Source organism: Sitophilus oryzae, unplaced genomic scaffold (genome assembly GCF_002938485.1).
Source record: "Sitophilus oryzae breed Bouriz unplaced genomic scaffold, Soryzae_2.0 scaffold_1430_pilon_pilon, whole genome shotgun sequence".
NCBI classification, from domain to species: domain Eukaryota; kingdom Metazoa; phylum Arthropoda; class Insecta; order Coleoptera; family Curculionidae; genus Sitophilus; species Sitophilus oryzae.
Genome location: NW_022146094.1, coordinates 1056277 through 1079935, shown reverse-complemented (window position 1 = coordinate 1079935; position 23659 = coordinate 1056277). Strand labels below are relative to the sequence as shown.

Genomic DNA, 23659 nt, shown 5'->3' with positions numbered 1-23659 from the left:
AGCAAATCGTACCGTTTATCAGCTTAAACTAAATAATTATAATGTATTTATTTATGGTTTCCATACTTTTGGCCACAAGAAATCTATTGTTCTCCTACAAAAACTGCTAAACAGATTTTTTTTGCTGTGTAATTTTTGGAATACTTTTATTTGCTGATAAGCTGTTCATTTATATTCCTGAGAGTTTAAACATAGCAATATTTTCTGTGATATTTTAAAAAGTAAAAAGTTTCCATACTTTTGGCCACCACTGTACCTAATACCCTTAAAAATATTTTTTGCACTTATTTGAAACTCACCTTGTATATTTATAGACTATTAGAAACAAAACAGAACATAAAATGTTGTGTTACTATTTTTAAAATTAATACAGTAACTTTTCTAAATAAAGATGATTGTATAAGACGTTTTTCATCGGAATTTACTTAAAAGAAAGTATATGGCTATAAATTTTCCTCAGTCAAGGACAATACACAGCAAGACCGTGCGTTTTAAGGGTAGGTTCACCCACACACATACAAACTCAAACACATATAATGTGTGTCATGACTGGGGAGAAAATAAACGACATCAGTACACACATAAGTTACCACGTCCCAGCTTGTGCCGTATTTCTTCTACTTGACAAATGCCTTAGAAACCAGTGATTTTTTTGTTACACGTTCATTTTTAAGACGTCTAAGTGAATTTTTTGTTTATATACAGGGTGGTCCGAACTGCATTCCGGAAACTTCGGCAGCATAATCTGCAGGTAAAAGTAAGTAAAAAAGTTCAGACCAGTTCGCGGATCTTTTGCAAGTAAAGTGTCCGGCGCATGCGTATTGCGACCCGTCGTCATTACTTGGTCAACTTAACGTTGTGTGTTGTTTTTGTTTATACAGACACAGACCTAGAAGAGCTGATGGAGGAACGGCTCAGGCCGTAGGAGTTAAAATTAGTGATATTAGATCAAAAAAGAAGAGTAAGGGATTCGCTGTTCGCACAGACAGTTTGAAATCGATCAGAAACTGCATTATTTGAGAACTGCGCATTAGCACCGGTTTGGAAGAAGTCACAAACATGTTGGGAACACGCTGTGAAAACAAACCTGATATGTTTAATTTATGTCAATGATGGTAGGTATTGATAATTTCAATTCCAAATATCTCGGAAACCATTACTCGTAGCGATTTTTACCAAGAGGCCATTTTTATGTAGAAAAAGTCGTAAATGTATATTTTTTTACTCAGTAATTTTATACAGGTAGAGATGAAAAGTTGTTACTCTTCAAACCAGTTAGAAAAGATGTAGGTGGCGCCCTCTACAAGTAGGAGTCATATTGACATCAAATTCAAATTTCTCATGTCAAAAAACTCCCAAACACCAATTTTCATTCAAATATTGCCGTTACTTCAGAAATTATTAGGAAAAAATCGAAATAAAAATGAAACTTCTACACCCTGTATCTCCAAAACTAAGCATTTTAGAACATATATTTATACGAACTCTTTCACTTATTTTTATCTGCAGAATATGCTGCCGGAATACAGTTCGGACCACTCTGTATATGGTTATATTTTTTTATATTATATTAAATATTTCTTAAAGTAAGACTTCTTTACGTGCGCTGAGAGTTAACATTCAAGGCCATGACACACGAGCTAGCGAGACGACATGCGAGACAAAAAGTGGTAAGGATCAGACGATCGCACAAACACCATAAACATTTGATTTAAAGCTAAAAAAGCATTACAATAAACTTGATTCTAAAATTCTAGATTCTAATGGTAAGAAGTAAATTTTCATGCATATTTTCAACGATAGATTTGTAGCTTCTAAATAACGGTCTAGATAAAGCATCTAGCTCAGAATTAGGATTATTAGAGTTAAGCAACTCTCATTCTCATTGGAGGATATTGTTATATTTATTTCAAACCAATAATCAACGAGAATATTCGTATAATGTAACAAAATTACTGTAAATCACTATAAATAATGAACAGACTACATGTGTACAAATGAAGAACAGACCACACGAATTTTTGGTTAGGTTCCAAATTTTTTCTCTTCTTAAATAAATTTTAAGGGGCATTAACATTATTATGAATTTGCATAAAAGTTTGTCTTTTGGACGGTATTCCATTATAATTATAAAAATTAAAAAAGAGCTTTTGAGCAAGCTATCGAGGAAACTATTGAATAATGAATAAATTAAAAACATATTCTTCAAATCCTTCAATTTTATAGCTGTTAGTAAGAAGTTTTACTTAAAAAATGCCCACCTAGTGCACACATAGTTTTTAGCGTCAAATTTCAGCGATGCATATAATAATTTCTGTCTATCTGATATTTTTTAACATGGCAGTTTTCATCAATTCTAAACTTTTCTATGTTCACTTATGTTTCTAAGCTCACAACCTATTATAAATCCTTGAAGAAATAAGAATTAAAAAGTTAAAAAGCGATTTATTCCATCGTCAATCGATCACAAATTATTCTTTGGAACTTTGTTAGAGAATAAACGTGGTTATGGTTTCGTCTCCGTCATCAAAACGAACTTTTTTTTCGCGAATAAATGAAAAATAACTTTCCGGACTTTTCCACCGGCTGCTAGCTGGCGTAAAATGGAAAATCGCACATCTAGAGCTGGGAAATGATTAATCGCCTTAATATAAAACCAGGCTTTTTCCTTAATTAAGTTTTTGTCACTTTTATTGATATATCTTTGGCGAAAAAAAGGCTGATTCCAGTTTCAATGTAAGTTTGAACGGAGGAAAAACAGGAATATTATACGTATAGATATACAAGCACATTCAAAAATTCTTAACAGGCCTAAGAATGTGTTGTGTAAAGCATGTTTGATAATTTTAAGCAATGTATTATTTGTCAAAAACTGCTGTGTTCAAATTTCATTGTCTTATTTGAAGATATACCTACAGTTCGTCTGCTGTATCTGTGTCTATGAAAGGAATGCGGACAAAAAACATTTAAATAAACAGCAATATATTTTATACGTCGACTTGACGAGAACGTCTCCGCAAATCGCTCCGCCCACTCATTTTATTGGCTACTTGCAAATTTGTCGAATTTTTATTGATGGGATGCGTCGTCTAATTTTTAACGAAAAACATCGAGAGAATATCGTTTCCCCTCTCACGGATACCCCGTAGCCACAGAACGGACAGACGTACTGTAATTACCAAGTTTATAGAAATGTGTAAAAGATAGGCTGATCCTTTGACTATATTGTGTACCTCTTTGAGAATAATTAATAGCTACCTAAACTTAAAAATAAAAATACTTTAATAATATATTTAATTACTGCTCTAAGGTAATAATAAAAAGCAGTATGGCGTCGTTCGGTGTTGCTCTCAGCTCGGAGCAAATTGACGATAGGGCCTTGGTGACATCGAACAGTAATTTGATTACAATCTACTTCGCCAAGTGCGGCGCAAGTGAGATCAATCTTGTAGGAGTTGCGAGCCGCGCTACAGCTTGACAAATTGCCACTAAATTCCAGGGTTAAACAAAAATTTAAAAGCTTTTTACATTAGAAGCACATGCCCCAACAAGTTTCTCAAATTGATTTAAACAAAACTAAAGATAAAGTATACGTCAGAAAGTTTGTTGGGATTTTCTATTATTGAGTTATTGAGAAAAATAAATTACATTGAAATACAACAACTGTTAACAACAATTCTCTCAAAAAAATCATATTATATTTTGTTAAAATGTATTGGGCGAAGGCTAACAGAATTACAAAAGGAGTATTGTATTGTGCGCAACATAATGGTCATATCGTCTTTAAAATCTTTCAAAGAAAAGGTAGGCTTCTTTGTGGAAATTCTTTTATGTGGAAACTTAATAGAATGGATCTAATATTGATATATTATGTTCTTTTTTGTGTTAGAGAAAAAAAAACAGATATCGTGACTATATAACAACAATTTTAAATTATAAAAATTAATAACTCGTTTGTTAGTGATTTATTATCGACATTTATTTAGTGTTATAAACACACAGTAACCTGAGCAATGTAGGATTTCCTATAGTTCACCGAAGTTAAGCGACGTTAGATGATGTGAGTGTATGGACGGATGATCGTCACACCAGAAGCAGCAGCATTTTCAAGCTCCAGAAGAGAGCTGTTCGATATTCACTGGGACTAAACAGCAGAACTCTTTGCCAGGACTTTTTAAAAAATTAAAAATATTAACTCTTCCGTCCTTATTTATATTTGAATCCGTTTGCCTAATACGTAAGCATGTATCAGCTTCTCAAGGAAGGCCATCTCACACTTATCCACTCAGGAACGCGGAGCAAGATCTCTATCTACCTACCCCACGCTCAGAGTTGGTTAAAAGTTCAATATTATACAACTCGAAAAAAATGCACAATCACCTGCCATTTGAAATCAAATCGATAACATGATTTTCTTCATTTCGCAAAGCATTGAAATCTTATTTACTAGACACGCCGTAAATGACTTATATTTTGATAATCGAATTTGATCTTGTAAACACTGGTCTGTTTGCTATTACTATATTTACCAATGACATTGAAATAAATTTACCTAGAGGTCATTGATATTTATTATAAAATAACTAAATATTGTACATTGCCTGGAAACTTATATGGTGAAATTTTGATAAAATAATTTAGTACTCACTAAAAACACGGTATGTCGCTAGTGGCAGGAAAAATAATTTTTAGAGGTTACTAGTTTATTTGGTTGCCTATGATATGCATATACAGGGTGTTTCCTAATTAATCTAAAAAATAAAAAATCGTTAGAAAACGGCGGGCTCTTAATAAGTATATTTATTTTTTTCTCGGCAACCGTTTGATGAACAAGAAAAACTCAAAAGATCAATTTTGTTGAAAAAGGATGGCCAGTTAAGAAAAAAAAATTTTCTTTAAAAAAGCAGTAGTGTACCATTTATGTTAAGCAAAATATCGATTTTTTTAAAATTTTTAACACCCTGTAGATCAGAAAGGAAGTACTTTAGACCCAATGGTTATATAAAAATTGTTTTAAGAACACATGAGGAATCACACCACAATTTTTTAGACTAATTAGAAAACACCCTGTAATTGTCAACTTGACAATGATTGTTGATAAATCAAAAAATACCTTTTCTGTGAAAAAAGCCCGATTTTCGCAGGAAAAATTTTGGTTTTTATTGAATTTGGGTCTGCGTCTACAAATACCGGTATGTTTTTTAAGATTCTATCTATCTAAATTTTAAATATCATAGTCAGAAATAGTTTTATTATTTATTAACTGTAAAAAAGGTATACTTATAAGTTTTATCAAATATTGTGATTTACTTTCTACCTTGTAGTCAAAATTTATATTTAATAAACTGTAAAATATATATATATTCTTATGTTTTATTAAAGTTACTCTGATATACTAATATATCAGTGTAACTTTAAAACTAAATGCTTTGAAATCAAATATAAACATAAAAAATATTTACAGCAGAAAAGGCGAAGATGCTGGGTTAAACGTAGTCTCTACTAAGAACACGGAGGGGCGCTTTGACCCAAAATTTTACTATTAAGTTTCATATCTATCTTAATAGAAGATTATTTTCTTTTATCTATGATATTGTAGTTGTTGTTTGAATATTTTTTTTATTTTTATATTCTTTGACATTGTAAACATTTATAAATGTTTGTACAATGTTTTGTATTCTCTTTTGTTTGTTTGTTTGTTTACTTTACCTTTGTCTACAAATTGTAAATTTTTTTGACAATAATAAAGGCATTTATTTACTTGTCAATAATTTACCGGTAAGGAAGATTCCTAGAAAATCGCTAGCCAAGTTTTGAACCATTGCCAGTTCTCCCATAAGAAGCATCATCCCTCTGATTTACCCTATCGTAAATTACAGCACATCTACAGCTTTTATAATGTTTAAGTTTTGATAGTGGTCAGTGACTCCCCTCCCACTCTAACCGACATTTCTTCGGGATTGCATTCCGATGACGTCGTTCGTTGGGAGGGGAACCTCGTGCTCCAGAGTAAACTTGCGAAATACCAGAAAACTTTCAGTCAAAGAGACGGAATTCGCTACTTCGCCGAGAATTCGGTTTAGAGAAGTTAGTTGCGGCAGACGGAGGATCGATTTAACGAAGTTTCCCCTAATAAAAATCGGGGGTTCTGTTTGTTTTGGAGTTGTTTTCAAGTTTATAGGGACAGAGACGAAAATGGACAGTATGAACGAGTATAGTTTTATTTTAAAGATTTTATAATTGCGAAGCAAGTAGTCTAGAGATAATATATTGTTTTTCTAAGAAACTCTAAACTATTTAAGAGATAATATATTGTTTTCACTTTATTTCTTTTCGCACGTATTTTAATTGCTTCCATTTTTGAAAATTCTTGTATTCCTTTTCATAAGTTATTCGGGATTTAAATGAAAGTAGTTTGGATATGGCGTTTGTCGCCTCAGCCTGAATATCTGTTGGTAATTTACTAATTTCGTTTTGAGCCATTTCTGGCACCAATTCGATCAGCAATCGACATGAAAGAGAATTAAAAATAATTGACTCAAAACTGACAACTAAAGAGACAGCTTTATTTATTTGTCAAATTACATAGAAACCAACGCAAACCCAGCACAATATTTTTTCTACTCGTAATAAATTCCTTGAAATAAAAATTTCTGAATATTTTTTAAAACGTAACTTGCTATGGAAAAAAGTATTGTTTTATACACAACGATAAAATTTCTATGGCGACACCCTGTATAAATAATATATTTTTTTATATTTATATTTACATCATTAATATTATAATTTTTGTCTGATTTTTTAATTATACCCCAAAGCCATGTACGTCTATTCCACGCAAAACGAACTTCAAACTCTAAAACAAGACATAATGTGGTTAGAGCAAGTTAATAATTTATAAAGTTGTACATAACTTTCTGCTTTAATAATTCTTTAATAAGAAACTTAACCTCGGGCAAGGATCTCGAGGTAATTTTAAACTTTCAGAACTTCTTTTAATTTACTTGTTTACATAAAATTTCGTCTGGAAGCCTACTTGGTGTCCCAAATAATGTAGGCAAACTTTTACGAGAAAATTAACGTGATACAAATAAGGAGGTAGTTCTTCTTTGAGTTTAGGTGTTTTTGGAGGCAATTAGGTATTCTTTACATGGAGTTTACTTATTTATAAATAGCATGTACTCGCGTCGAATTAATCATTTGTAATGGCGATGTAATGGCAAAGCATTTTTTGGAACACCCTGTATGATTTTCAAAAAAATTATATTTTATGAAACACCCTGTATAAATTTTTAAAAAATCTTAAAATATGTAAAACAACAAAATAAAATATGCGTGTTTAAGAGTTTTTCCGAAAAACTCACCGGTTTTTAAATAAAAAATATTCTAATATTTGAGGGGTGGTTTCACCCCCTTAGAATTCGATTTTCGAAAAATCCCTTCTTATCGAACCTCTACACCTTAAAGTCAATCCGTTTTCCAAAAATCAGCTTTTTACGTCAAGCGCTTTAAGCAGGATCGTGATTAATCAATGACCAGATTTTTCGAAACACCCTGTATACATTTTTAAAAAATCTTAAAATATGTAAAAAAACAAAATAAAATATACGTGTTTACCCATTATACAAAACAAGCTCAAGTTTACTAGATAAATATAAACAAAGCTGTTGTTTTACATTGTCTAGGTTTGATATTACGACATGCAGGTATTCTCCAGAAAATCCTCGGAGCAATATACGAACAAGAAAGTTCTACGTAAACGCGACCTTTACAAGCTTTAAAAATATTATTATTCTGTGGCTTAAGCTAGACGCCTCGTGTTTAGTTTATATACGTGGCAGGAAAATATGATGTATGCCAGAAGGTTACGTTTAACATAATGGAAAGCATATTGCAGTTTGCCAGAACCGTGTTCCTTTAATACATTCTTCTTTAAAAGTAAACATTGAAATAAAATGCTTTTTAAAATTACAACAAATTAAATTATTTTTTTTAAATCATTTAGTGATTTTTAGGGATTTTCAAAAGTTACACTCGATATAGTTAGTTAAGAAGAGGGCGATTGGAGATGTTGCTGGTCACTTTTATGTAATTCTGAGTACTACGACAGAATAAAGGAGTTATGAAGAAGATCTAGTGCTTTATATAGAAAATGTGTAATACATTCCAATATTAGAAGTGGGATCGGCCTGCTAAAAGTTCAACAAAAGTTTTAAAAAACGCAGTAGTAGTAAAATTAAAAAGACAAGCATCTTTTGCATAATCATAGATGTCAATAATAAACTAGTAATTTGTTCACATTCATTAATTTTCTGGCTTTTATTCTAACATAATATACGCCCAAAGGTTTTTTTTATTGTAAATTACCGGATTATGTACATAATAAAATACCCCACCTATTTATAGCAATATTTTTATGCCATATAAGTAAATATATAAAAGTTCTATCCAAACAGTAAAGTCGTGTCATAAAACAAAAACCAATAAACCTCATAACGGTTGGCATTTACGATTCTAACCACAATAATTATTTTTGCTGAACGATACACTTTTATAACGATTTTTTTGATCGATAATAAATAAAACTTTTTTGTTTTAATACGTAATCAAATCTAGCTATGAAAGTTTTAATAATAATAATAAAATGAAGTAATTTACTTTAAATGTTAAAAAGAGGGATGATAAATCTCTTGGAAAATATAATTTAAAAAAAAATTAAAAAAAAATACATAAAATAATTTTGTCAAGTCCAAAAATACCCAACAAAAATATCTCTAAAGAATATATACAAGTGTTTGTATTATACCACACTTTGGCTTTTCGCCTTCAATCGTAGGCTATCAAAATAAGAAATGGAATTTTCACACTCCTTACGTCTCACTTCTAACAAGGTTCTCCCACCACCCACGTTTTCCAGAATATATATGAAAGGCCTAAAATATTATTAGATTTTCACTTTGAAGGGGGAAACTCTTTGAAGGAGTGGTCTCACACTGATAATAGCAAGAAGGAACTTAGAATGGAATGTTGAAATATCTTTTTAGCATTCTTAAACATTTAACTTCAATTTTCGTTTAAAGTATTTTTTAATGTGTTGAAAAATATTTGCTGTAGTCAAATTGGATGCAGTCAACTGTGAGGTTTTCACTGATAATTGGTGTTTTTTACAAGTGGTTGCCATATCGTAGAGATTAAGAACACTCCACTAACAAGACCAGAACCGTTGTGTTGAAACATTTTATTGAAAAATCGCTTTTTATTCAAAATCTGAGCCAGATAGGTATAGGAAACCCTAATACAGTTTGAAAGAGCATTAAAATCTGCTTCGACTTATTTAAAAAAATAAAAGTGATGCATTTGAAATAAATTTGAAAACTTTAGGAGCATATTCTCCAAATAAAAAATAAGTAGAGCTGCAATTTAAAAATATTTTTACAAGATACAGAGTGTCCCAAATAAATAAAAAATATCAAAGTTGTATTTTTTTAAATGGAACACCCTGTATATTATTACATTTTTAGTTTCTACGATTAAAATAAAGGTAAATTTGATTAAGGTTTATTATACTTAAACCTTACCGTTTTTGAAATATTTTCAATTTTGTGAAATTGCAGTAAAAATTTTAAAGCTTCATTTCTCCAAGGGTATCAATGTTTTTAATACTAAATATTTAATGAAGTTTATTTATTGATCAGTTATTGTGTTGCAATAATAAAAATAATACTACCTTATACAGAGTGTCTAAAAATTTATTTTAAATAATTATTAGCTTCAAACGGCAATAACTTCTTTAATTTAAATGGAATGCCCTGTATATTTTAGGAGAATCAGATGCACAATTAAATTGTCTATCAAATTGTATTATACCATTTTTTACCTATCCCTTCAAGTTTTCGTATAAAATGCATTTTCTTATAATTTAGACCTCATTTATCAATATATCAATGGAATATTGACATTTTAGATTGTTTTTAAAGCAACAAATGTACAAAATGTACAGACTAGTAATATTATCGTTTTTAGCAAAACGATAATATTACTAGCCCATTTGTATGCAAAAAGAAAACTATTTAAATCTTTATAAAAGAGTATACCATTAATTAAATATAACACCATTATTTGCGCCCATATACTAATTAATTACATACTTAATTGTGTTCGTTATTAAATTATTATAAATAAATGTGGATTTGAGTCAGAAATCAATATAATAATAAGTTATCAAATTAAAGTCTCTGTAGTTATAAATAAGCATTTATTAAAAAATGAAATATCATTTTTAAGGTGTTACTTTTTATCACACTGTCTAATGCCCATACAAAATTCAGTTTTTTAGTATTTGGAGCAATTATTATTAATCAACGCAAACAGTCAGTTAATGTAGTTTGAATACTGTAATCATATTAATTGGTCCTCTTTAACAAATATTTAAACAGTTTTTACTTATTTTTTAATGAAATAAACAAATTATATCGACAATATTAGTATCTGTAATCTTTAAAAATTTGGTACATCTTTAAAAATAATCTAAAATGTCAATAGTCCATGGGTATATTGATAAATAAGTTCTAAATTACAAGAAAATGCATTTTCTACGGAAACTTAAAGAGATAGGTAAAAAATGGTATAATATAATTTGATAGACAATTAAATTGTGCATCTGATTCTCGTAAAATATATAGGGTGTTCTATTTAAATTTAACAAGTTATTGTCGTTTGAAGCTAATAATTATTTAAAATAAATTTTTAGACACTCTGTATGAGGTAGTATTATTTTTATTATTGCAACACAATAACTGATCAGTAAATAAAATTCAGTAAATATTTAGTATTAAAAACTTTGATACCCTTGGAGAAATGAAGCCTTAAAATTTTTACTGCAATTTCACAAAATTGAAAATATTTCAAAAACGGTAAGATTTAAGTATAATAAATCTTAATCAAATTTACCTTTATTTTAATCGTAGAAACTAAAAATGTAATAATATACAGGGTGTTCCATTTAAAAAAATACAACTTTGATATTTTTTACTTATTTGGGACACTCTGTATCTTGTAAAATTATTTTTAAATTGTACCTCTAATAGTCCTTCATCGAACCCAAAATTACAATTTGTAAAAATCTCATCGTTTAGCTACAATACTCCGTGTCGTATGTGGTGAACAACCCTGTATACAGAAGTGCTAATGGATCTATCGATCCTACTAAAACAAGAAGGTTTTTGCAGCCTCAATAAAATTTTTCTAAAGTAAAACTCAATTTTAATTAAAATATAAACACAAACAAAAAAACTTTTTTATCTTTAGAGTGCCCTGCGTATCCAACCTGTAAAATTCAAAGCAGCTTAAACTAGATTCAAATTATTGCTGCATATGGAGGCGTATGCGATAAATAGATTAGAGTGCAAAAGCAAGCAAAAATTCCCCGGCCGAGTTTGGCCGAGGTATTAAGGCTAACTTTTCGGCCGTTTTTGCAAACATTGGGGCTAGTTAATTAATAAGTTACTTGGGCTTTAGTTAGAATTAAACCGGCTGATTAGAAAGTCTAATAATGTTCACACTTTCCGTAGATTGTTTTAATGAATAATTTAATAATAAACAAAATGTTCCTCTCTCTTTAAACACCAAAAACTTTGGCTTTAAAGAGAGAGGAACAGAGAATTAAAGAAAACATTTTTTTTATATTTTTATTATATTTTATGGGATATTTATTCAATAATATAATTATTGTGTTAAACACGATACATTACTTTAACAAGAACTACATGCGGATTATATGCAAAGTACAATATAATTAAATAATAATAAACGTGTTTCATATATTCCACAATTATGATAAAAAATATTTTAACGAACAATTGAAACGTTATAATTAAATAAATTAATTATGTACGAGGACTGAATTACTATTTATTAATTTTAGTTTACTATAAAAATAACTATGAGGCATTTGTTCAGACATTTATATTAATATTAGTATCATGTGAGGACTTCTAGCATTGTTCTAAAGACTTTTATAATTTTTAAAACGTTTGTATCAAATTTTAAAAAATTATTTTAATCAATTGAAACCTAGAGCTAGCTTTATAAACAGGATGTAAAAAAGAGTGTATCAGATTTTCATCAGGAACACTCCACTCACTGTTCAGATCTTCAGTTCAGATCGTACAGTCCTAGAACTGCTGGCGAACTGTGTGTGAATGGGTACCTTTAGACTATTAGTGTACACTTTATATGTAACAAAAATTAAAGTCAATCATTTTGAATGATTCCTTCAAGACGATACTTAAAAGACGCTTTATTAATTTTTCACTTGAGTAGGTAACGTGAGTTCAAGAAAATATACTTCTATACCAATTTCAATTATAATTATAAGTTCTATATCTACTTGAAGTATAAATCGTTTATCATTTTGGAATTATTAGAAAAGTTCTATTGGTGAGAAAAGAATGAGATGAAAAATAGCGGTTGTGGAGAGGCATCTTTAGATCCAATATTGATTCAATCAGATCTATAAATCATACAGTAAGAAAAATAGAAGCCCGTACCGTTCAGCTTACTCATGTCGATAAAGACATTTATTTTATTTTATTGCAGTTCGGAGGTTACTACAATATTTTATAAAAGATAATTGAAGAGCTTTCTTTAGACAGCCAGTGATTAGTGGTATCAGTTTTTTTTTTCTTTAATATATAGATCACACAAAATAAGTTTGTTTCAAAGTATTTTTATTAAATAATGACACAACTTATACTAGTACGCACTACAATTATTATTAATTTAAATAATTAAATCACAAATTTAAACTTCCTAACTCATTTAAGTGTGCGTACTACAGATATAATTCGAAAAATTTTCTTCCAAACGAGGTTAAACATAATATAGAGCGTTCGTAATCAGCGTCTATTCGTCGTAGCACCCTGCCTCAACTCGAAGCAACTCCCCAGAGGCAACAGCAACGATTTATCAACTCGACGTATAAATTATTATTTTCTATTTTATCTGAGCTTGGAGCGATATATTCGTAGAAGAAATGATCGCACTTCAAAAACTCGTAAAAGCCATAAACATAACTTTTTTATTCTTCCTATACATCACTTTTTATATTATACGTACTTTAAAAAGCATTACTTTTATTATAATTGACATTTATTTTCAGTAATTTTTCTTCTATTTTTTTATAATTCTTTTGGTTGATACACTCAGATATACATGGTGGTTAAGAAGGTCAATTATAAATTTGTGTATAGTGCTAATAAATAAAGATAAAACACCTCCTTTAGAAAGGTCGGGTATTTATGAAATTTTATGTAAAGATTGTAATCAGAAATATGTTGGGCAAACTAGAAGATCAATATTAACTAGATTTAAAGAACTTATAGCTCAGATAAGATATGGTAGACCGGATAAATTTTGCGTTGCTGAACATATCTTTCATAAAGAACATTGTATAGATATGAATAATTTAAAATTATTTAAGCAAGTCTCAAATTACATGCAATTAGATGCATATAAGAGCGTTAAAATTAATAAATGTAAAGATAGTATGAACAGAGACAATGGCCCAATTCCTTCCAGTTCTCTGTTCCTACCACTCTAGTTTCGGTAACTAATTGTTAGGCTCGTTTGGTTTTGACTCGCTTGGCTAGTTTTTGTCACGCCCACTCACAACCAAGTGAGCGAGTAATATGAGATGAAAAATATATGTTGTGGAGTTTTAATCATCTGCTGATGATGCATGGTGTGTCAAACGCACGTCCAGTGTAAAAGTAAAAGTGTTTTGGTGTATTTTGGTGATTTAGTGTTTTATTTTACTCGAATGTTACAAACTATCAATAAATCTATTTAATTACATTTAAATTTTATCTTTAAACGCTTGGTATGTTCGAATAACACTCTCTAAGAATAAACTGCCTTCATGTTCCGGAAGAAGAAACTTTAAAAACTGAGCCAAAACTAAAAGACAGAAAAAAAGAAGAAAAGTTTTAGCAAAGCGCTGGACCGTGTAGATCGGATATTTTTAAAGTTTTGCTTTCAGCGTCGAGCACGGTTCATGCTTTCGCACATTTAGTCCAAAAGAAATTCGATATATTGTACAGGGTGAAATAAAGCATCTTTCAATTTTTATCAATTTTTAGACAGATATTTTTATTAATTTGATTTTTTTCATATAATAACTTTTTTTATATATTAACTTTTTTTGATGCAATTTTATTTGTTTTTTCTTCTAAAAGTTGCTTAACATCAAATTTGTTTTATTTTTTCAGGATTCACAGCTATGTATAGCTTTAGCATCAGCATTGCACTACATAAGGCTTTCTGTTCTATGCTGGATGCTGTTAATGGCTCACAATCTCTTTTCCCAATACAAAACAGGACTATACTTGAATCCTGTGACGGACACACATATCAAAAGGAATTTTATAAGGTAAATAAAAAGTAATCTATATTGCAACAAAAGAAAATATTATTTTTCAAATTTAATTTTATTTTTTTTTGTTAGACAATAAATAAATGAACAACTTATAAAGTCCCTATTTGTTACATTTAAAATTTAAAACACGCAACCATTTTTCACGTTCTTTTTATTTCTTAGGACATGGGGGAATACATAAAAACTGAAATTAAATTTTATTTAATTATATGTCGGGTTCGTATTCATTTCCAGTCTTTTCCGGGAAAGTTTTTGCCAGTGCTGCCAACCTTACTTCATTTACTTTTTGAATATTTTAACAGGTAGAAATATACAGGGAGCTTACAAAATGTTCAGGACGAATTTAGTATACATAATATGTATACTAAATTCGTAATATACATAATATACATATTATGTATATTAGTAAAAATACAAGGTACAATAAAGTAAAGTACAATATGAACGAAAAAAAAACGGTGTCAAAGATGACTATGAAATAAAAAAGATCGGTGTCATTTTATATGTAAAATTATATAGGGAATGTCATCAATTCTCGTTTCCAAACCGAATGGGCGCCGTTTTTTTTTTCGATCATACGGTATATTTTCTTTACCATTAACATTACAGGGCGAATTTTAAATAGTAGTGCATATATTTTTAGTGGTAATATACATATTTCGACACAAGAAACACATCTATGAGTTTTTTGAAAAAAAAATTTGGCATTTTTTTAGTTTTTAGTTAAAAACATAATTTCTTGATAATATGGCAACATATATGGCAATTATAGGATAAGATTTACAAGAAAGAAAGCCCAGAAAAGATCCAGTGGTTCTCAAAAAAATTAAGCAAAAAATATTTTTTTTTAATTTTCAACGTAAAATAACTCCGTTATTTTCGACTTATTTGAAAAACGGTAAAGAGAAAATATTTTTATTTTATCGAGATCGACTAGCCCTAAAAATATTTGCACATATTTGAAACTCACCCTGTATTATGTAAAACTAAGATTTTTAAAAAACAATAATAAATTAAAAATCGGTTTTTATTTATGTGTATATTCTAACATTTGTATATCTACATAATATATACATTTAAGAATATAATCTGTCATAATTAAATCAACAATATATCATATATACCTAAAAAAATATCACGCAAATTTCAGATCACAGTTCAAAAATAATTCAAAATCTATTGCACAAAATTTGTTTTCCTTAATTTTTTTTAATAGTTATTATGTAAATGAGCAATTATTGTGTATAAATTTGCTACTGTATAACAGTAATATCATCTGTAATTATTGTACTATTAACTTGGTCATTGTGTGTTTCTTCACTTTCTTCTGGTACTATCGTGTATTCTACGGTTGGAGATTTCCTTTGTATTATTACAATTATTCTGAAAATAAAAATATAACATAAAATATTAAATCTACATTTGGTAACAAATTAAAAAACAGTGTGTGCACTATGTGCGCATATTTTTTAATTTTTTTATGAATTCTTTTTATAACCTTCAAAAAACATGAACTATACAAGGGGCCTTTAAAAAAAAGTCTTCCAGGTTTTTGAGTTCTGCTTTAAGATGAACTTACGAGAAAATCACCACTCCAACTGAAAAAATGGCGGCTGATACAAAATTGAACAGGCCTGCATCGGTGTTGATTGTAGCATTGTATAATGCAGTGTATCCAGTGGAACTTATTGGATCTATAATGCTGGAACTAATGCTGATAACTGAGAATATCTTGGCTATTTCGTCTTCCTTTACCATCTTGGATAACAACGATCTGGTCAGAGCATTCATGCCAGAAGCTGGCAAGTTTATCACAGCAGCTGGAAAAAGAATTTGGATTTGAATGTTTTAAATGGAAAAATGTATAGATTTTATTCCAATTTTTAGCAAAATAAATCTATATTTTACATACCTAAATAAATTTCCCAGTCGTTGATGGCTGCACCACTTAGAATAAACGACGCAACAGAGAACATGTATCCCATGACTATTAATACTGATTCCTTGATTTTCAGTACTGTGTGTAGTAAATACACCACAAAAAGCGTACCTAAAAAAATTTGGGTTACAAATATACACTCACCGGCAGGAAAAACGGGCACCTTAAAATTTGCATGCATTTTAAAGTTTATTATATTTTATTCTACTGGGCCGATTGTGATGATTTTTTAAGCAATTTGTAGCTATATTATTTGACTTTTTAGTATTTCTTTCTAAATTAAGAATGAAAGTTTCCATCTGTCAGGTATACGAGGGAAAACAAAATGTTGATATTTTGGTGGAAGTTTGAAACTTTGTCTTTTCTCGAGAGTTTGTTTTTTGATTCATCGCAATATCTTTATTTTTATTGGAAATATTTGCTTTTGAATAAGACAGTAACGATTTAGAGCAATTTTAGCATTGATTTTGGATCCTCATCACTACACTTATAAAATAGTGTTTATTGTTTTTGTAATGTCACTGTCATTGAAAAATCATATTATTATTCCCAAGTAGCATTTTCACGACTTGCGACCACATGTTTACTAAACACGACGTTGCATTAGTTACAAAAAATAGTTAGCTCCCTACCTTGGGTATTAAAATAAATGTAAACGTTGTTGTAACGTTGTGCCAACGTTGAACTAGTACTACAACAAAGTAAAAGCTTCTGCGACGTCGAATAAACGTTGTCTTGTAACATAAGTGTGCAACTTAAGTGATCTTTAGGTGATTCGGACAACGTAGTTACAATGTTGGGCCTATTCCAACGTTATGCAAACGTCATCTGTTTTACTAATTCCAACGTTGTTTAGATTTCCTTATTCTTACGTGGGTAGGACGTCGAGCTACTACCTTTTTGCAACTGCATTGAACCATAACCTTAAATCTTAAATTTTCACTTCATTGTTCTGTTCAGTCAGACAGTTCAGTGCTGTTTTTGTTTTTATAAAAAAAACTTAATTAAAATCGGTCGTAAGAAAGGCACATATAAAACTAAATTTAAATATACATCGACATATTACCGATACTTTATCCACTCCCTCGTTTATTTAGAATATAGAGAGCGGCACAAGCTAGACTCTAGGATGACTAAATTAGGCAATCTTGCGACTAGTATACTACCTGTTAAGGCTGAACTGCCACTTTATTAGTCCAGTATGCGACTACTCGAACTACTCCATCTTAATCTCCAAAACAACATAGTGAAAGCCGCCATGTTGTTGAATAAGAAAATGTTTCGTTATCAAAAAAGCAATTCCTACTTTTTGAATACATTAACTTGAAATATTTGACCCTAAACAACACGCGGAAACAATTTTTTTTCGACTGCGAATAAATTATTCTCATTTTACTAAAAAAAATTCAAGAAATTTTTTAAAACTTCTTTAATTTTAAGGCCTATTAGTATTTTTCAAAGTAGAAACAATACATTTATCAATAAAGTTGTTTGCGTTTAACTTTTTTGCCTTGGGTAACGAGTTACAAAGTTGGTTAAAGTGTTTCAATAATTATGGTCTTCAAACATCCTCCACACTTAAGTACTTTTGTTTTGTTTTCCTTTACTGCCATCTGGCATATGTCTCTAACTAAATCATAAAAATAATATTTTTACTATAATTATCCCAATTTAGGATAAAACGCGACTTAGACGCCATATTATTATAGTTTTGTATTTCTGTGAATTAGGATTTTAAACAACGTTGCAGTTTGTATTAAATTAGGCTGCTAGCCAACGTAGGTATCCAACGTCGTTTCGACCCAAAAATTATTCTCCAAACTAGTGCAGACTAGGGTTGGCACGAGGTTGTGCCGACGTTGCGCCCCGACGTTTGGTCGCGTGACACAACGTTGTCCCGACGTCCAAATGCTGCTTGGGTTGTTTATTGACGTTTACCCTAGTAGAGATGGTTTTAAGTTTTGAACTATCGGCTATTGTTCCTTTAATAATTGATCATGGTAGAGATCAACTTTTGGGCTTAAAACCATAATATATGTGCTAGTGTAACTGCCCAACTGACAATAATAATACGATTTTTCAAAGACAATGACATTACAAAATTATAAACTCTATTATATAGGTCTCTGGACTAGGACCAAAAACAAAGGCATATAATTTTAATGTAAAAAATACGAAAAAATGTTAGTATCTTTTTCAAAAGCGAATATCTCCAAAAGAAATAAACCTATTCTGATAAATCAAAAAACAAAGTATCGAGAAAAGATACACCTAGATGATAAAATGATTCTTAAATGCTTTGCTTTGTTAACGAACTTCACAGAGTGTTTCAAACTTTCACCAAAATATCAACATTTTGTTTTCCGTCGTATAATTGACAGTTGGCAACTTTCATTTTTTATTTCAAAAGAGATACTATAAAGTCAAATAATTCAGCTACAAACTGTTTAAAAAATCAAAAGAATCGGCCAGCTAGAACAAAATATACTGAACTTTAAAATTCATAAAAATTTTAATTTTTCTTGTTATTTTTATATTTTGTCTTGCTTTATTTCTGGAACAACACTATACTTGTTCTTACCTATAATACCCAATATATTCGTTCCACTAATGAACCACGTGAATTGCTTCAAGGTCCAATGAAATTTTTCCCTTAAAAACAGGAAGCCTAAACTGGCTCCCCCCATAGCAAACTCAGTCAACCACAGAGTGAGCATAATCAGAAGCAGGATTTTCCTGTTCGAGTTTACTCTGGCTTTGAATGGGGTCTTGAACATTTCCAAAACGTTGGACGTGTTGAGGAAGCCAAGAATTTTGCTCTGTAAACAACAAGAATTAGAGAAATTTGATAGAAAACCAGCTTGTGATGTTTAAGTTAAACAAACAAAGCGATAACTGTGATGAGTGAATAATTGTGATAATTGTCACGTGAGCACGCCCAAAAAGAGACTTTTTTAGAGTTCCGTATATCAAAAGGAAGAAAGGAACCTATACCGGGTGCGTCTCAAAAGTGGCTCACCTCTATAACTTTTTTATTTTTTCAGATTAAAAAAAAACGATATTTGGTATGTTAGTATATGATATAAATTAGGATTGGTTGATGTATTCAATTCTTTTCGGCCACTTCCTGTTTCACCGGAAATGACTACATTTTTTAATTTTTAAATGGCACCCTCGGTATATTTTTACTTAAAATGACACCCTGAATAAAATGACAAACTTTTGACGTTTGTTCTTTGATGACACTATTAATCTTGTTTATCACAACCTTAAACTGATTTTTAATTATTTCTATGATGTGATGATTTTATGATTTTAAGAGATGGCAACACTGTAAGATGGCATACCCCTGTATCACGTTCATGTAGAGATTCTGCTATAAACAACGTGGTAAAAATTAAGGCTATAATATGACATACAGCCGCTATACAGTACACCATAACGTAACTCGTAGCAGCCAAAACATACGAACTGGCAGTGTTTCCTATTAGCACAGCAGATGTCATCACTACGTCAAAAAGGCCCATTCTGAAAGAAATATATATTAATTCCTATCATTACTACCATACGATCCTGGGGAATAACAATCGATAATAATTTTGTCCAGATCAAACCCTAGACTCTTCCCTTACTGGTCGAACCAACTTTACCTGAACCCTCTCTCTTCTTTTGTCGTTGAATCTGTCAAATACGCTGACAACACTGTCATAAATGTAGCAGATCCACCTGTTATTAAAACAGGTAGACTAAGAACCAACAGAAACCATGGTGTTAGGTTTTCTAGAGCAGCGAATAAGATATGAAGACCTAGAGACAGCACTCCACCTAAAAATTCAGAGAAAAAAAAACAATAAAAATTTATATAAACTAAAAAAAATGCTTCATACCAAGAAGTCCAATAACCAGGATTGGTTTTCTACCAAATTTATCGCTCCATGGAGCTATGAACAGGCATAGAATGGATCCTAAGACTGAATCCATGATGTTTTTAACAAGACTAATATAGTCTGAGTATGGTTCGACTTTTTTCTCTAAGTATTCAGTGATGTTGTTGCTGACCATGCCAAGCATGGCGCATTCTGTCTTGTTGTAATGCAGATAAGCGTAGCATGTTCGGTAAATCAGCAGATTGCTGTTCACGCTCACTGAAAACAAAGTTTGTATAATATTTACTTGTTTCTGTAACAATGATTCATAATAATAATATAACTCATATACTTCAAATTTAGGCTTTCAAAATTGAATTTTGTACCTATAATATACAGGGTGAATCTTAAATATGTGCAAAATTTTCAGGGCTGGTAGATCTCGATAAAAGAAATATATTTCCTCTTTACCGTTTTTCAAATAAATCCAAAGTAACCGAGTTATATTGCTTTGAAAATTTCCAAAAAATATATTTTTTGTTAAAATTTTGAGAACCACTGGATCTTTTCTGGATTTTCTTTCTTCTAAATTTAATCTACTACCTATGTTGTCATATCATTAAGAAATTATGTTTTTTAACTAAAAACTAAAAAAAATCAAGTTTTCAAATTTTTTTTTCGCGAAAAAAGTTCATAGTCGTGTTTCTGTGGTCGAAATATTCTGCCCCTAAAAATATTGACTCATCTTGTATGATAAACGAATTTCATATTATATAATGGCAATTTTCTTTAACAAAATTATATTATTTATAATATTATAATAAAAAGAATTTTACTTACTTGTAAGCATAAACCCAACTGTGGATAGAAACAAGGGAACCTCTATGGTTAATTTAAAACCCATTTTGAATTAGTTTCTTCGATTCTAAAACTAATTCAACAGATGTATTTTAATGAATGCAACATTAACCAGACACAAAATTTAACAAATCATTTTGGATTTCAAATTGTTGACATTAAACAATAAAAAATGTATTAGAACTAGTGTAACATGCGATTATTTCGAGATAACAAGATACTGTATAGGATGAAATACTTCAAATAGTTTAATTATCACTGTATGTAATACGTAAAGTAAATAAATAACATTATATTTTTATTTCTTTTTATAAAAATCATATAGGAAATAAATTAGTGTAAGTATTATAGAATGAAATAATATTTGTCATAACGTAGTTCCAGTTCATTTTTCTATTATTTACAGTATTTTTATATTTAATAACAATACACAATATTTAATGAAATTTTTAACAATAAAGCTATACCGGGTGCGTCTCAAAAGTGGCTCACCTCTATAAGTTTTTCATTTTTTTAGATAAAAAAACGAGATTTGGTATGTATAGAGAGAGATTTGGTATATGTGTGTGTGACATAAATTAGTATTGATTGACGTATTCAATTATTATATTATTCATTATATTATATTATTCAAGTTTTTGGTCACTTCCTGTTTCACCGGAAATGGTTATGTACCTACAACTTTTCATTTTTAAATGGCACCCTCGGTATTTTTTTACTTTATTCGAAAATGACACTCTGAATAGAGTGAATGACTCTGAATAGAGTGAGTGACTCTGAATAGAGTGTCATTTTCTATCGAATAAAGTAAAAATATACCGAGGGTTGCATTTAAAAATTAAAAGTTATTAGTAATTTTCGGTGAAACAGGAAGTGACCAAAAACAATTGAATACGTCAATCAATCCTAATTTATGTAATATACTAACCAAAAAAATAAAAAAGTTATAGGGTGAGCCACTTTTGAGACGCATCTGGTATACTAAAAACTAAGTTAAGCCGTTTTTTTTTGCAGATAAGAAAAGCATTGACAAAATCTAAACATTTCTTAATGCTTAAGTTTGGTTTTATTTTATTATGTTAAAAATATAATGAACTTTAAATTGTTTAAATTGGTTTTTTCAAAATTTGATTGAATTGAAAAAAAGGTGAGGTTTTCAAAAATTATTTTTTAGCAGTAGATATAATTTACTCATCATACTCATTTAATTTTTTCAGGTAAACTCACTCTACATAAAAAAAATATCTCAAAATCATTTTCCAGACCAATTCAAAATTATAATTAAACATATAAACAAATTTTAACGCAGTCACTCTGTTCGAAACTTGAAGGTTATGTTTATATTTAAACACCATCCGCATAATCAAAACAGAAAACATCTGTTAATCTCAACTAGGAACTTGTTGTACTTACGTGTTACGTAATTTTCATTTGCTAAAACTATGTCAATATCACAATTCCGGCTCGAAGGACCCAGAAATAATGACTTTCACTCACTGCGTTCACTGTCACTGTATTTTTCGGTTGTTTACTAACAAAATATTCGCTCAAAAATCGTGTAAACAAAAGAATCCTAAAAATATAACGCGATTTTTTGTGTTTGAATTATCTTGTAAGTCTCCAAGGAACAAATTTCGAAAAAAACTCACTTAAAAAATAGTATTTTTTTGGTAAACTAAATGATTCTAGTAACATCAAACGACTTTATACAGTGTTAGGATCATTTTTTTAGGAACCTAATGCAGAAATAAACATAAAACAAGCAGCTGTTGCCTGGCGATCCTTTGTTAGATACAAATGTGTAGAATTCGCGAAGGTCACAGACATTCAAACTCATTATCTCTGTTGGATTTAATTATATTGATGAATGCGATCAGGTCGGGGCCTATTTTTGGTTTAATAAATATTACGGTTTCGAAATTTTTACTCGCAACAAAGGAAGTGTATACAATGTATGCCATAAAAGCTGGATTTTGTTGAAATTTTTATGTACTGGATGAGAGACGGCACACGTTTTTGAGATGTCCCCCGAGAGATGGCACATGTTTTTTGAAACACCCTGTATAGAAATTATTTGAATCAAAATGATAACAATAATTGTCAAATTGATTGGTTTCAATCATTCCAGATCATTGATTCATGTTTGAAAAAGTGACATATAATGATTTTTTAATATAAATGTTATTTTCAATTTATTTCTGTAATCTGTACAGGGTGGGTCAAATTCGACGCTTTTAAATGGAAGCACCCTTTTCTATAGGTGATAGACGAGAACTAATATCGGTGTCTGGAGCTCAATTTTCATCAAAAACATGATGGTGAAAACGTCACATCAATATCTGTTACCGTTTCGGAGTTAGGGGGTGTTTTTCAAAAATATGCATTTTTAACAAATCGCTGTAACTTTTTTGCTATGGAAAATTTTGTATTTCTATGAAAACATTTCCAAAGCACCTTTTTACGTAGAATTTAATGGTTTAAGTATAATTTTTCTAAAATTTAGAAGTTAGCTTAGTTGTTCATATAAAATCGAATTTTTATTGTTTATATGAAAATTTATTT

At 30.0% G+C, this 23659-nt stretch overlaps 2 protein-coding genes across 2 annotated transcripts in view; one reads left to right on the top strand and one right to left on the bottom strand.

Annotated features, from left to right (window-relative positions):
• LOC115876268 (adhesion G protein-coupled receptor E3-like) overlaps window positions 1-23659 on the top strand; it is a 96087-nt gene that overhangs the window by 53767 nt on the left and 18661 nt on the right. The window contains exon 4 of the mRNA XM_030891978.1: window positions 14268-14428. Within this exon, the coding sequence (XP_030747838.1) occupies window positions 14268-14428 (161 nt within the window). The remainder of the gene's footprint in view (window positions 1-14267; window positions 14429-23659) is intronic.
• Window positions 15468-22924, bottom strand: LOC115876267 (proton-coupled folate transporter-like). Its single transcript, XM_030891977.1, has 10 exons — window positions 22747-22924; window positions 22511-22670; window positions 21080-21170; window positions 20261-20518; window positions 20024-20198; window positions 19721-19901; window positions 18955-19192; window positions 16347-16484; window positions 16014-16254; window positions 15468-15817 (listed from the first exon to the last, which is right to left on the bottom strand). The coding sequence occupies exons 3-10, from the start codon at window positions 21141-21143 to the stop codon at window positions 15688-15690; spliced, it is 1425 nt and encodes a 474-aa protein (XP_030747837.1). The 5' UTR covers window positions 21144-21170; window positions 22511-22670; window positions 22747-22924; the 3' UTR covers window positions 15468-15687.